Here is a 13,957-nt window from a genome sequence, read left to right as displayed (position 1 = left end):
ACTGGAACTTAAAAAAGTAATCGTATAAATGAAGAAATGATCTAAAACTTGGCACATAAAGATTCTCAGTCCTTGTGTACTTTAGGAAACCTGTTAAACAATCAGAATTTAAAAAAAGAAAAGAAAAGACGCTGTCATGAACTGTTTCATCAACTCTTAAAATAAACCTTGCTGTTAAAAGGGTGAGTACCTCATGATGTTAAACCCAACAGGTCAAATTTTCTGACCCAATTTTCACTAAACCAAATCCACATAGAGGAATGCAGAACGACTGCCATGAAAGTCCCCACTGATCACACTGTAATTAACTGCAACCCAAGAACATCCATTTTCACATTTTCAAATATTCACTCCTCAGCTGTTTTTGTTTCCTATGCGCTGTAATCTGAAACAGAAATTTCACACTGCCGTGCGACACCGACGAGCTTTATAGACCTAACAGAGAAGCTGCGAGCCTCTGCACAAATGAACAGTGATCACAAGTGAAGATGTGGTTGTCAGTGACCTTGGTAAAGGTCTAACGGGGTCTCTTCCCCATCTGTAAATGTTTGGCCTGATGTGAACGAGCAGTGGGATGGAGGTCCTTGGAGGGGTTTAATACATTCCACAGCAGTTTGGCATTGTATTTTCCAAGAAACTAAAGCCCTCTAATGTCTTCCGTTCACCAAAATTACACTTTCTTTTTCTCCCCGCTAAAAACTTCCTCCTGTTGTTCTACAATAACGATACAACACGCTTTAAAAGGAGATGGGGGCATATGTAAATACTTAGATGGAATGCACTGGATATGGACATGGCGTAATTCCATTAGGTAAACTCTGGGAGGGCGGACGTTTCTGGAGAAGCCCTGATGAGGTGCAGGCCTCAAATGTGCGACTTGGGCCGCATCATTACTTTGGCTGATTGCTTTGAAGTGAAGTGTTCAAATCATTGTTGGATGGTCCTGCATTTTTTCTATTCAGCTGCTCAACTTGTAACCTTCATAGCTTATTGCCTAAAGAATTTCAAATGCATTGGCTGTTGCAGGCCAAGGCGAAAGTCTTCACCACCATTAGTTTAAAATAACAGCTCCGGTAAACTTACCTTGTACTTCCATTTCGCTTCAGTCTTGTTTTTATTCTGCTCTCTGATATCAAACTTTTCCACATTGTTCTGCTTTGACATTTCCTTCTCAGACATGCTCAGGACATTCTTAACAGCCTGGAAAATGAAAGCAATTACAGAGAAACATAACAGAACGATCAATCGGTGAAACTGTTCTGCCCTGCAAAGGCAGAAAGTGGAACTGCAGAAAGAGTTTAACTGAACTGTGTATCACATGTCTAATCTATAAAATCTTAATTCAATGCTTATACATACAATCATTTTCACAGATGTTATGTTACACCTCTGCAGTTAAAAAACGTTGACCTGGTATATGACCGAGCAACGGCCACCCTTACGTAGACATAGACGCACTTCTTTGATTAAAAAAAGCCTGTTTAGCATGTGCACCAGTTAATGCATACTAGCAGGGAAAGCTGTGCAGCCAGTTATATATGCTAACACTTTACAGCTGCCTGCAGGCAGCAGCTGAACATTTCATAGCATAATCAGATACAGAACGGTTGACCTACAATGAAACTAGAAACCATCATTTCTATAAAAAAGTGCTAACATAACTAAATGCTCACCTTAGGCTTTTTTGGCTGGTCCATTTTACTCAAAATGTCCTTTGCATGGGACTCCAGCGCAGCAAAACTGGAGGGTTTAGGAGGTGGTGATGACTCCTTTGCTGACTTTGCTTTCTTCTTTCCTCCTTCCTTGACCTTTGGCACCTTCGGAGGCTTGGGCGTCTTTGAAGGTTTGGGAGGCTTGGGTGGTTTAGGGGGTTTAGGGGGTTTTGAGCTTTTCTTTCTGGACTTCTCTCTGCTGGGTGAGGGGACATGTGCTGGAGACACGGCTTCTTCAGGCTCGGACTGGGTGGACAACGGTTCCTCAACTGGTACCTTAATTGGAGCTTCGCTTTTAATGGCTTTTGTTGTGTTCTGTAAAAGAAATCAAGGTCAACTTTTGACTTTGTAACCTGCCGTTAAACCTTCTGTGAGTTCATTAAACCTAAATTAGGATTTTGTTTTTATTATTTAACTTTATCACTGGTGTGATCATTTACAACACTTCAGAATGTAGTCACCTGGTACTGCACTTTATTTTCTACATAAAATTACCTGTCTCAGGGCTAAAACATCGACACAGACACACCTATGGGCAATTTAGAGTGACCAGTTAACCCAGCTCCACTAACTGCATGTCTTTGGACTGTGGGAGGAGAGAGAGAACCCACGCAAACACAGGGAGAAAATGCAAACTCAACACAGAAAGACCCCGGCCTGATGGTGGAATTGAACTCAGAACCTTCTTGCTGTGAGGCAACAGTCCTAAGCACTGTGCTGCCCAAAGCTTACAGCACCTGGGATTCCCAGGCGGTCCAGGTGCTCAGGAAGTGTCATTTGATCAACTTTAAAGTCTATATGTAATGTTCTAATTCATTTCAAAGTTTTATTATTCAGATACTGGATCTATAGATGATGTGTTGCTGACATAGGGATGTTTCATATTCCAACATGTTTTTTAAATGACAATAATTCCATGTTCCTCAATATTTTACTAGATATTAAGAGCAGGTCGTTTGCAGTGCTGTGCTCTGGTTTTCAGTGATGAACTATGTTGGATTGATGCAGGGCAGACTGTGATATCCTTGGTCACTGGTGGGTTTAAAATCTGAGACACTGTAAGAGAAAGATAGGACCCTCAAGTCTAAACTGAAACTTATGAGAGAATTTTAGATAGAACGAAAGTTTTATGAATACCAGAGGAGAAGCTTTTAAAATCCCATCTGTGTGAAGAGTGAGCAAACTCTGAATATTCGATGCATAAAGTTTGTGTGTCTTGCTGACCTTTAAAATGAAAGCTAATTTAAATAATGCTTCAAGGTAAATGCAAATATTAGTGTTCAGATGCTTTTTAATATGGCTGCTAAGTAGGAGGACTCGCTTGTAGAAGATGTCATTGATTTAAGTGTATCATGTTCTTTAGTAAAAACTGCAGAATTCCAGCTTTATACTGTCAAGAAGTTACAAAGCACCTGTAATGGCAAACGTAACATGAGCTTATATATATGTATAGGAGGATGTAGTTGTCTCTGCTACACCTGAACCTAGGGACCCCCACCTGGCAAATCCTACTTTAACCACTGGGCTAACTGTATGCTCAACTAAGAGATACAAACAAAACATAAAAACACATTCTTTCTATTCACCATTTGGTTGCAAACACAATGCCACTGTGTGTTGCAAGCTAATCTTTTAGTAACAAGTTATCTGAACAACAGCTATTCATAGCACTAACATGGTATTTAATGCTAGATAAGCTAGCTAAATGTTAGCTAACATTTAGCTGATAGCTAAATGTTAGCTGTTGGCTAAATGTTAGCTGCTAAGATTTGGTTTGCTTTTTGTTGCTACCACATGTAACAAAAGAATAATTTTTTGCCAAAAGAAAGTTCCAATTTTAAAAGTAAAGAAAAATTTAGTAAAGTATTTTTTATCATTGAGATTAGCGGAAAGACGAGGGCTTCATAATCTACAGAACATCAGCCTTCTTTGATGGCAATAAAATGTTAATTTTTCTGCAAATCTGACATTTGAGAGTTTATGGAGAGGCCTAAGTGGAAAGGGTTAATTTGCAAAAACCAAATATGAATATTAAGCTTTTTGATTAGCAAAAATAAGGCATCGTCCTCTAGACAAACCTCTATGGTTTCCTATATGTCATAATATGAAACATTAATTTCTCCTGGAGCCAAAAAACTATGAAATTACCACCTAGAAATAAAAATACCTCTGACAATCTGATCTCTTTGGCAAGATCCTTAATGAGTTGTGATGGCTTCATGTTCTCTGGAAGCTCATCTTCATGTTCCAGGAGAGCCTGTTACAAAAAACAAAACAAATACAAAAAAAGTTTCTAAGAAAATAGACAGATACATGACACTAGATACACTCTATTTTGTATTTAGTTGCCTCCATACCTGCTTTTTAGTCCAGGCTCTAAAGGCTCCATTGATGATTTTGGCACCATGTATCAGGTATGGAGCTGGCTGCTTATTCGCTTTATGTAAACCTACAGAGCAAAGAATGCAAATTTTATCACTGAGTGAATCGTGGCCTTTGAACTGTGAGCAGCTGGGACTACTGCAGTTAAAAAGGGCACAACGGACAGTGTAAATTCCCAGTGGTGGTGAGATTTACAGGATCTAACTGAAATAAGCCTTTGATCAACAGGAGAACAGCTGAGAGAAGATAAAGCTACTGCACTCCTCAGTGTACAGAAGAGGGACTCCCATCAACAGGGCGACTTTGTGTTTAGACAACACTGTCCTGTTACCTTAATTCAGACGTGCAGATCAACCCCAACACAGCCAAGCGGCATGTTAAAGCTCTTAAGGTGCAAGCCACCATCATCTTGCTGATTTACTCTGGATATTATCTTCTACTAGACCAGCTTTTCATGACTCACAATCCCTATTTATCTCACGCTGAGCCTAGCGCAGCTCTGTGTGAAACAAGCCTCTCCCTTTAAGGCCACCGTTTCTGTAAACCGACTTTCCTGTGACTGGCTGCCCCTCACAAACAAAGAACTAGTGGGTGGGGCTTCTGAGATTACCATATTGGGGTGTATTTCCTATCTTTGAGGAGAGCAGAAAATCACTGCCTGAGAGAGCCGTCTGAAGGATTACATGCAAATACACTGAACTCATTATTTGAAGCCACGTTCAATATGTGTGTCCACGACTGAACCGTATACTACATATGACAGAAAATAAGGAAAAGCATAATAGGTGGCTTTTCAAAAGAATAATGGCATATTAATGACAGAGCTTTATAGTTTGGAGGTGGCGTGCACCACACAAAATCACAATCTGGTTTTAACACATGAACATACACAGAAAATGCTGGAAACATAAACAGTTGGGCCACGCCAGCTGAAGGGAGTTTAAACACAGGCTTGTAATGGAGCAAGTGATTCTAGCTGGGCCAAACCTTTTGAAGCTAATCATCTGTGAACTCTGCGATTCACCGATTTAATGACTGAAATAATATTAGAGCATCCAGCTCCTCATCTGCGCTGCAGACATGCAGCCACATGCTGAATGTGCAGCCCAGAAAAAAAGATGCATTTCTGACAGTGTTTGTGTTTTCTCCGCATTCACGCATTCCTCTGGAGAAATATCGAGTGAAACGAGGATGAGTGTTTACATTAGAGTACCACACGCAAAGCCGGAGTCTATAACTACACCGACGCGATTTGAGACTTCACCTTTGAATCGTTCGAGGAGGTGTCGCCCCACATACCAGCACGCCGTCTCAAAGTTGGGGAAAGGAGTGAGAGTTTTGACCTTTAGCCGTTTTTCAATTTCATATGCCCTGAGGAAGATAAAAAAAAAGGTTTCAGCTAAACATCATCACGGATTACTAACAAAGGATGGAATTCACAAAGTACTTCCAAAGAGGGAGAATTCATAAACAGATTTGGTGGAATTTGGAGCAGGAAAGAATTGGAAACTACTGAATAATATCAACCGAGGCCTTTAAGGTCACACTAGATCACCACAGGAATGTCTGCAGGAGGCACAGTGGATCACGTTATAACCCAGTGCACTAAAAACAAGCGTAAAGAATGAATGTGTGTGAAAAGGAAGGTGCCCAAACCTCATCTGCATCTCCACACTGAGGTTGTGGACAAAGTGTCCGGAGAACGCCAGACAGTCGACAGGTGTCAGTATTGCATTGATCCAACCTGAAGGAACCAGATGAGACAAGATAATCATCCAGTATTTACAAGAATAACATCAATGCAGCATTCTGAATGCAAACAACAACATTTCTTGCATTTTTATTGTTAAGGAATATATACTAGTGCTGTCAGCGCTAATCTCGCTAAAATGACGTTAATGCCATAACCGCATCAACGCGGCAAATCTCTGTTAGTGAGTTAACGCAGATCGCCCTGTGGGAGGGGCTGCATGGCGCTAACGTGTTAACGAGCTAAACGCGCTGATGCGTTGATGCCGTGCAGCCCCTCGCACGGGGCGAGCCACGTTAACTTGCTAACAGAGATTTGCCGCGTTAATGCGTCTGTGGCGTTAACGTCATTTTAACGAGATTAACGCTGACAGCACCAGTATATGCATGTTTTATGACTAGCCACATGCGATCTGTCCTCTCTGGTTTTAAGACAAGATAAGGCTAAAATAAGAGAGTCCAATTTTAGGCTACGTGGAAAAAATATCGGTCACTGCAGTTCAGTATCAGATCAGACCAAGTAACAAGTCCTAAACAATGTGAAAAGGAGAAGCTGCTGAAAGTGGACTGCAAAGCAGCTTGCAGTTTACTTTGGGAAGTGCACCTTCTGAGAAATGTAACTACACGTCGGGGCTGACACAGTCTGCAACTACTGTGATCGGCCTGTTCTGGACCACTGAGTCCTCTTGTGCATTTCCAAATACTTTTTTTGAATTCATCAGTGAGAGAACAACAATAATCGCTTCAGTATAAAGAACAATAATCACAGCATCGATACAAGAATCACAACTGTCAGCAGATTCCTAGAGGGAGAAGAGATGTGAGGGAGTGTACAAAGAGCTGAAAAACCTGAGGGACAATTATATTTGCTTCTGGGGAAAAAACAAAAACCCCCGAAGATACAGGCTCTACAAAGATTCCCCGCACAAGTGTAAATCAGGCCAACGTCATACATGATGCACCAGCTGAAGATAACAGCTGAGCTATGAGTAAAAAGGGGCTCATACTGACTATCTTATTAGCTGTTACTTAGCACTTAGCTAAGTTAGCTTCTTTTCCCACATGTTTGCACTGATTAGGAGATACTCTGTATCTCATTTTACATCTGTATAGTGACAATAAAGGCATTCTACTCTATTCTATTCTAGCTGCTGCTCAGGAAGAAGAGCAGGTCGTCAGCAGATCAGAAGGTCGGTTGCTTGACGCTCAGCTACACCTCAAACTACCCTTGGGAAAGAAAAAAAACTGGCAGGCATGTCCGCATTGGCCTTCGTGCTGACCGTCTGATGATAAAATTTACATCACTGAGACCAAAGTGGACTCACGGACACGGGAAGTGTGATTCCTGCTTGTGATTGAGTCAACAAGGCTTCTGTCTGTCCCATTCATTCATGAGAACAGGAAAAGAGCGGAACATGTTCAGCTAGACTCATGAGAGGAGACCAGCTCTGACCTGATGGGATGAACAGGGACTGGCCTTGCTTCAATGTGCATTTGTAACACTTGTCCACCTGGTCAGCAAAGAACATTTCGCTGTGATTGGACGACGACCTCCAGCGCTCGTACAGAGACAGGTTGGCCGAGGTGGGCTTAATGAGGAAGAAGATCTTTTCTCCCTGCAAACATAATCACAATTTCCAGCGTCATCGCCATCATATGAGCAAAGGAGTGAAATAAATTCCGTGTTTCCTGTCAAAGCCTCAGAATCAGTGCCGAATATATTTTGACTTCCCATCATCCCGACACACTTCTCTAACCTTGAGAACGTGGTACCAGACAGAGGCGCCACCGCACTCGATGTGGAAGTCTGTGTAGCTGTCTTTAACACAGATTAGACAGTATTTGGTGACTTTTGGCTTCCCGAGCAGAGCGTCATCGGGCCAGTAGTTTTCTACCCAAGATAACCGCCGCACAATCTGTGGACTCTCCACTATGCTGTTCATCCTGTCCCAGACAAACAGAAAAAGAAATTAGCACTGTGAGTTTTCCATGCAGCCGGCATCTTTAGAAGCCAGATCTCATTTTTCAAACATTGCCTTCAGGCAGAGAGCTAGTACCTCGTGTCAGAGAACTCCAGGTTGATGATGTTTAATACTTTCTTTCTGTTTGTGCTGTAGTAATAGTCGACAAACTCTTTGAGCTTCATCTCGCTGTCTGTCTGCTTCGTGACATCCACCACATCCACGCTGACATCGGGACCTGAGACAAAGGCCAGGGGTGAGGAAGACACAATAAAACGAGCTGAAGGTAGAGTAACCACCTACAGGCTAAACATTTTCATTAGGCGGAAAACTGTTTAACAGAAAATGTCTGCAGCACAGAGAAGACAAGAAGAACACGCGCGCCCCCTACTGAAGCGCAGAGAGCATTGTACAGCTTTAATCATGTCATTTGTTTAATCATGTCATTTGTTTTAGTTTTAGGTCATCGACTAAAACAAATGACATTAGTCATTCGTTGTGCCAACATTTCCCTCTCATATTCACACACGTGCTGCATTTTAAAGCCACAGCTGGTGTTGGCTTCAATCGTGTTTGTAAATGAAGATGCTCTTATGACTGTTAAAACAGGGGATCTGCACGCTTTGTAAAATGTTAAGAGTAGAAGATCTAATGTCAGCAAACGAAACTTTTCTCAGCAGTGAAAAACGCAGAATTACAGCAAAAAACATTTATAATATTAACATGGATCTCTTCCAATAATAATATGCATCTCCATCCAACAACAAGAAGCCAAATCACATTAAATTTTCTCAAAAGATAATAATCACAATGTTTCATGCAGTGAACTGTTTTGAACGTTTGGAAACAGCAGGTTTGAATGGCTAACAAATGCTATGAGCTACGCTTCAAGACGTGTGTTCTTCAGTTAAAGTGAGTGAAATTCCAGTATTCTTTAGCTGTTACTTAGCACTTAGCTAAGTTAGCTGTTCATTACACCAAAGACAGCTGGCTAACATTAGCTGACAACTTAGCAGTCCACCTTCTTGTTCAAATGTCAATTCTGACATGTGTAACCTGGTGTCAGCTGAAAGGTTAACGCTCAGCCTACACGTTCAATATCATTATTACTGTTAAATTACCTTTAATGTTACTACACTACAGTTTTTTGTTTGCATATTTTTGTTTTGTTTCTCTTTCCCATTTGGTTTTAATCAAGTATTTTGCAAGTACTCACAGTAAGCTTTGTGTTTTCGTTCTCCTTCATGGACTTGCATGTACTTGTCCTGGGCTGTTAGATATCTTTACTTATAATTCTTTTATATGACTTTCAGGACATACTGCAGTATGTCAGCAAGAGCAGATAAAGTAGTAACAAACAGATGCTGTTGTAATGCACCAGCAGCAGTGGCTGACGTTAGAAAAGTAATAGAAAGAGCAATAGCGGCTGCCTTAGTAGAAGTAACTGTGAATGCAGTGGTTGTTATAGAAGGATTAGTACTAGCTTCAGTTATAGTACTGCACTGAAAAAAAGGCCATGTTGGATTTACTTGATTCAATAGTGGACATTGGTTGCACACAAACGTTTTGCTTTGGCAGAAACTTAAACAACTGAGTTAAATCAACTCAACTTATTCATAGTCAATAAACCTGTGCATTTTGTGTTCATGAAACGTGATTGAAACATGTTTAGATGCAGTAAGTTGAGCTCTTGGAATATTTTAATCCTTCACAATTTTGTCATTTTATTTCAACACTATTCAATAACCTTTACCACAGTACTACTTGATCTCTTAAATACTACATGTTGACTTCATATTACATAATGTTCAACAAAGTCTAGAGCATAGGTGTCAAACTCTGGCGCGTGGGCCAAATTTGGCCCGCAGCCTAATTACATTTGGCCCGCGAAGCCATACCAAATTCCTATTAGAGCTGGCCTACTGGTATTATACAGCTAATATATATATTGTTTAGTATTAAGCTTTGGTTGATCCATATTCAGTTTTTCAGCAAAATGTGTTTGAGTTCATAAGAAAAGATTCATTCTTATATCTGGAGGAATAAATATATTTCAATAAATATTAACGTTAGCCCGCGACTTTGTTCCAGTTTTGAATTTTGGCCCACTGTGTATTTGAGTTTGACACCCCTGGTCTAGAGTCTGGTTAACATGAAAGTTGAATGGGTCTACAACAACTAACATCCTCCTATCATTATCCTGGTTGCAGGGGGGCTAGGTTACGAGGCATGGTACACACTGGACAGCTCACCAGTCAATCACATAGAGACAAACAACCGTTCGCATTAACATTTATGGTGAATTTAGAATCACCAATCAACCTAAGCTAACTCTTGTAACTGCATGACTTTTAACTGTGGGAGGACACCAGAATACCCAGAGAGAAATCAGTGCAAACTAGCCATATTGTGGATTTGAACCCAGGACCTTATTACTGTGAGGCAACAGCGCTAACCACCATGTCACCAATCCAGGCTGGACATAAGTAGGAAAGCTATGATTTCAAGGCTTGATGCAGAATTTTCTGTACGTTTTTGTCCTTGACATGTTAAAACACAATAAAAAGCAATAGCATACATGTTCTGTGTGTGTGTGTGTAGTTGTCTGCCTCTTGTAACTCTAGTGATTTTCTCCAAAAGTTGATTCTGTTCATCTGGACGTAGCGTTTTGTGGGAGAAACATTTCGTCACTCATCCCACAGAATGCTACGTCCAGATGAACAGAATCAACTTTTGGAGATTTACTTTCCTGGATGACTGAGAATGCATCAAGACGTTCTAGTGATTTTCCTGGAGTTTGAAATCTCATGTGATCTTGTTAATGTTCATGAGTCCAGCAACTAACCACTCTTACTAGATTGTATCAGGTCATCTCAACAAGAACAAATTAAGTTGTTGAATTTCGTACAGATCCTACATGATTTAATTACGTTCAAGATAGAAACATGAAAATTTTGTGTTCAAATTACAAGGTAGACTTTTTTTAATGTAACAACCACCCAATTTACTTCTTTCGGTTTACCAAAAAAAGTAGAGGCAGCTGTTCGACTTGACTGAGATGGATGCCTTCCTCAAACCACGATCCAAAGCGTGCAAGACTGAAATCCCTTGCAGTGTCGCAAGATTTAACATTGCTATATTATTGACTTACTTCACTCGAACATGATATGAACAATTTAATCTTCCCGCTCTGCATATTATGTAGTTTCTACACTATATAGTTACACTTAACTTTAAACCATGAGGCAATTGTGTTAAATACACGCAAGATGCTTACATAAATCCAAGAGCTGGCCAATCCCTTTTTTTCAGTGTGTATGGTTTGGTGACAGATGTTCTTACCAACATAGTTCTCCACATCACTGATGTAGAAGGTGGGGGCGGGCATGGACATGCCCAAACCGTCTTTCTTCTGAACCAGGATTGGTTCATTGAAGCCGTTCTCCTCCAGGTAATCCATGGTCAGCTGACTGCCACTGAGCTTCACCACTATGTCATCAGCACTAATAAGCACACACAGCCAGATGAGGAGAGAACATCCTTAATGTGCTCTAAGCTGAAGAAACAGAATCACATCTGAGCTCTATGTGAGCAGCATGTGACACTATCTGAAAGCAGGTCTTTGAAATGTTACCAGGCAGCGCCCCCTAGTGGAGTTATTCAAACCCGGAACAATACACGCAATATTCAGTTTGAGTCATAAATATGATCACTTCAATTATAAAGAAAGCTTTACGTTCACCATTTTATCTCATATTATTTAAGTCGAGCCACATATTTACAACACCACCTGAGCACAACACATCTGATGGTCTCAAACACATTAAAGCAAGAAAGTCAATTTGTTCTTTACAATAAACTGTACCAGGTGATGGTCTTATGAAGCTGTGGTTAAAATAAACATGACACACACTGATTTGTTTACACTTTTCACATTGCAAAATCCCATGTGTGATGTTTTATAGTATGAATGCCTGGGTCAGTAGGGGTGTGGCCAGATACAGTCAAGCAATCAATTCAATTCTGTTTTATTTATGCAGCGCTAAATCACAACAACAGTCACCTCAAGGCACTTTATATTGTAAGGTAGACCCTACAACAATACATACAGAGAAAAACCCAACAATCATATGACCCCCTGTGAGCAGCACTTTGGCGACAGTGGGAAGGAAAAACTCCCTTTTAACAGGAAGAAACCTCCGACAGCACCAGACTCATCTGGTTTTAAGTTTTCATTTTCTTTTTCATCTCTTAACGTCGACCAGCTGGTTTCACAGTTTCACTTCTAACCCTCCTTATGGAACTGTCAAGACTGACTTTTCATTTTGTCTGTTTAACAAAGTGTAACCCAAAATAAATTTAAAAGATACAAAAAAAGAACTCACAGAGGCCTAAAGTTTTCTTACTGTAGAGGAAGAACATGAAAAAAGGAACTGTAATGCGATTGTTCTCATGTAAGGAGTTGTTCTGTGTTTTTACCTCGGAAACGTTCTGCTGCGGAGCTCCTTGATGAAGACCTGACTGCCGTTCTGAACAGCTTTGATATCGGTGCTTTGGCCTGTGTCATGTTTGGTCCAGTTCTTTTTCTTTTTCACTAGAGAGCAAACAGAAAGAATCAGTCAGAACTTGACAGCAATCAAATCTAAATTGTTCCAGCAAATGAGAAGATGTGGAATGATCACACCACAGCGAATTTCAATCATTTGAATCAGTGCAACTCCTCACATGTGGATTTGCCGTGGGTCTTCTCGCAGTTTGGACAGTGATAAATATCGATGTCTGGAGCATCGTCTTCATCAACATCGACGCAGCTGAAATGAGAGAGGAAATACTTTTTAATGGCGAGGAACAGCCTTCTGCACATGAACTAAAGTAAAAGTGTGATTGGCTGTGGCCAATGGCTGTGAGGAAAAAGTTTGGGTAGATTATTCATCTTGGAAATGTAAATTTTAAGAATTAGGATTAAATCATCCTAATTCCAAAAATGAAGTACAATTTCAACAACTGGTCTGTTCTTCCACATTATAAAAAACTGCTTGTGCAGCAAATTTAGCTTTCAGCGTTTTCAACTGTAAAAAAAGAGAAGACGGGATAAAATAAATAGTAAATTAAAAAGGAAATTTTTTGCTATTTCATGAGATGTTAACATTAAAAAATGCCAGAATTCCTGATTATTTATCTATTACATACTTAGGTCTATGTGAGGTCATGACATCTCATGGTGGCGTCTTTTTCAGTAAAAAGACTAAAAGTGAAAAAACAGTTAAAAGTAAAAAATTTGAAGCTGCCTTTTGAAAAAACCTGATTACTAAATTACTGAAAAATATTCAAAACTTTTCTTCTGGCTCTTTAACAGCATATGCATATAAATCGATTTTGTATACGTCTACAATAGAATTTGTAGTGACAGAGGAGGAAAGAAAAATCTACACTCCAGCGTGGTCACCAACCAAAGAACATCAGCATGGTCCTTTGAAGTGATGCATGGTCTACGCTGACAGACAGCAGAGGGCCATCAAGACCTCAGGACAGGAACATGTATCAGTAGCCTATAAATATCCATCTACACAGATGCAGACGCAGTCTATATTGTAGCTCTGTGGTTTGTAGCACGACTGTAGTAAAAGGAAATGTTGGTTGAATTAGCACAAGGGCAAACTGCTAGTCGTGAGAAAATGACTGTTGCTGTTGCAAAAGTTGCACTTTTGAAGTGAAGAAAAAAACAAGAGTTTTGCAGCTCAAATGCAGCAAAGGAAAAATCACCAAAACTGAAAGATATTTCAAGACAGCATTAGTGTGGTTTGTTATGATGACAGTGATGCGCAGCTCTTCCCTTCTCTCTCTAACTCCTGCAAGTCCAAATTCCTCCCGTTTGGAGCCGCTGTTCTCAAACTCGGTGAACTGGGAGTTTCTACACAATGTATTCTTTTGACTCTTTGTGGGAGCTCCACAGCTTTACTACCAGGCCCTCTCACATCCACTGAAGTCACACAGAAGAGTGGGTGGGTGTGTTTGGACAGAGGGACACATGGCTCTTCATGACATTTTCACATCAGTGGCTTTAAATCCATACTAAATGTGAAAAGTGCACAATTTTCAGTAACAAAGGAAATTATCGACACGTCTCACAGTGACAGACTGAATTCACACTCA

The 13,957-nt window shown here is 40.4% G+C and overlaps 1 protein-coding gene across 2 annotated transcripts in view; it reads right to left on the bottom strand.

Moving 5' to 3' along the window:
- Positions 1-13,957, bottom strand: part of phf2 (PHD finger protein 2) — a 39,698-nt gene that overhangs the window by 13,642 nt on the left and 12,099 nt on the right. For both annotated transcript variants that reach the window (XM_085272881.1, XM_085272880.1), the window contains exons 2-13: positions 12,530-12,615; positions 12,284-12,398; positions 11,147-11,307; positions 7,901-8,042; positions 7,601-7,787; positions 7,297-7,459; positions 5,751-5,838; positions 5,359-5,465; positions 4,070-4,161; positions 3,880-3,969; positions 1,674-2,027; positions 1,084-1,200 (exon numbers count right to left, since the gene is read on the bottom strand). In XM_085272881.1, coding sequence (XP_085129007.1) covers positions 1,084-1,200; positions 1,674-2,027; positions 3,880-3,969; positions 4,070-4,161; positions 5,359-5,465; positions 5,751-5,838; positions 7,297-7,459; positions 7,601-7,787; positions 7,901-8,042; positions 11,147-11,307; positions 12,284-12,398; positions 12,530-12,615 — 1,702 coding nt within the window. The remainder of the gene's footprint in view (positions 1-1,083; positions 1,201-1,673; positions 2,028-3,879; positions 3,970-4,069; positions 4,162-5,358; positions 5,466-5,750; positions 5,839-7,296; positions 7,460-7,600; positions 7,788-7,900; positions 8,043-11,146; positions 11,308-12,283; positions 12,399-12,529; positions 12,616-13,957) is intronic.

Source organism: Mchenga conophoros, linkage group LG5, assembly GCF_057382185.1.
Source record: "Mchenga conophoros isolate Kocher_MC1m ecotype Shallow Benthic linkage group LG5, M_conophoros_male_GT1.1, whole genome shotgun sequence".
NCBI classification, from domain to species: Eukaryota; Metazoa; Chordata; class Actinopteri; order Cichliformes; family Cichlidae; genus Mchenga; species Mchenga conophoros.
This window is presented reverse-complemented; position numbering and strand designations above follow the sequence as displayed.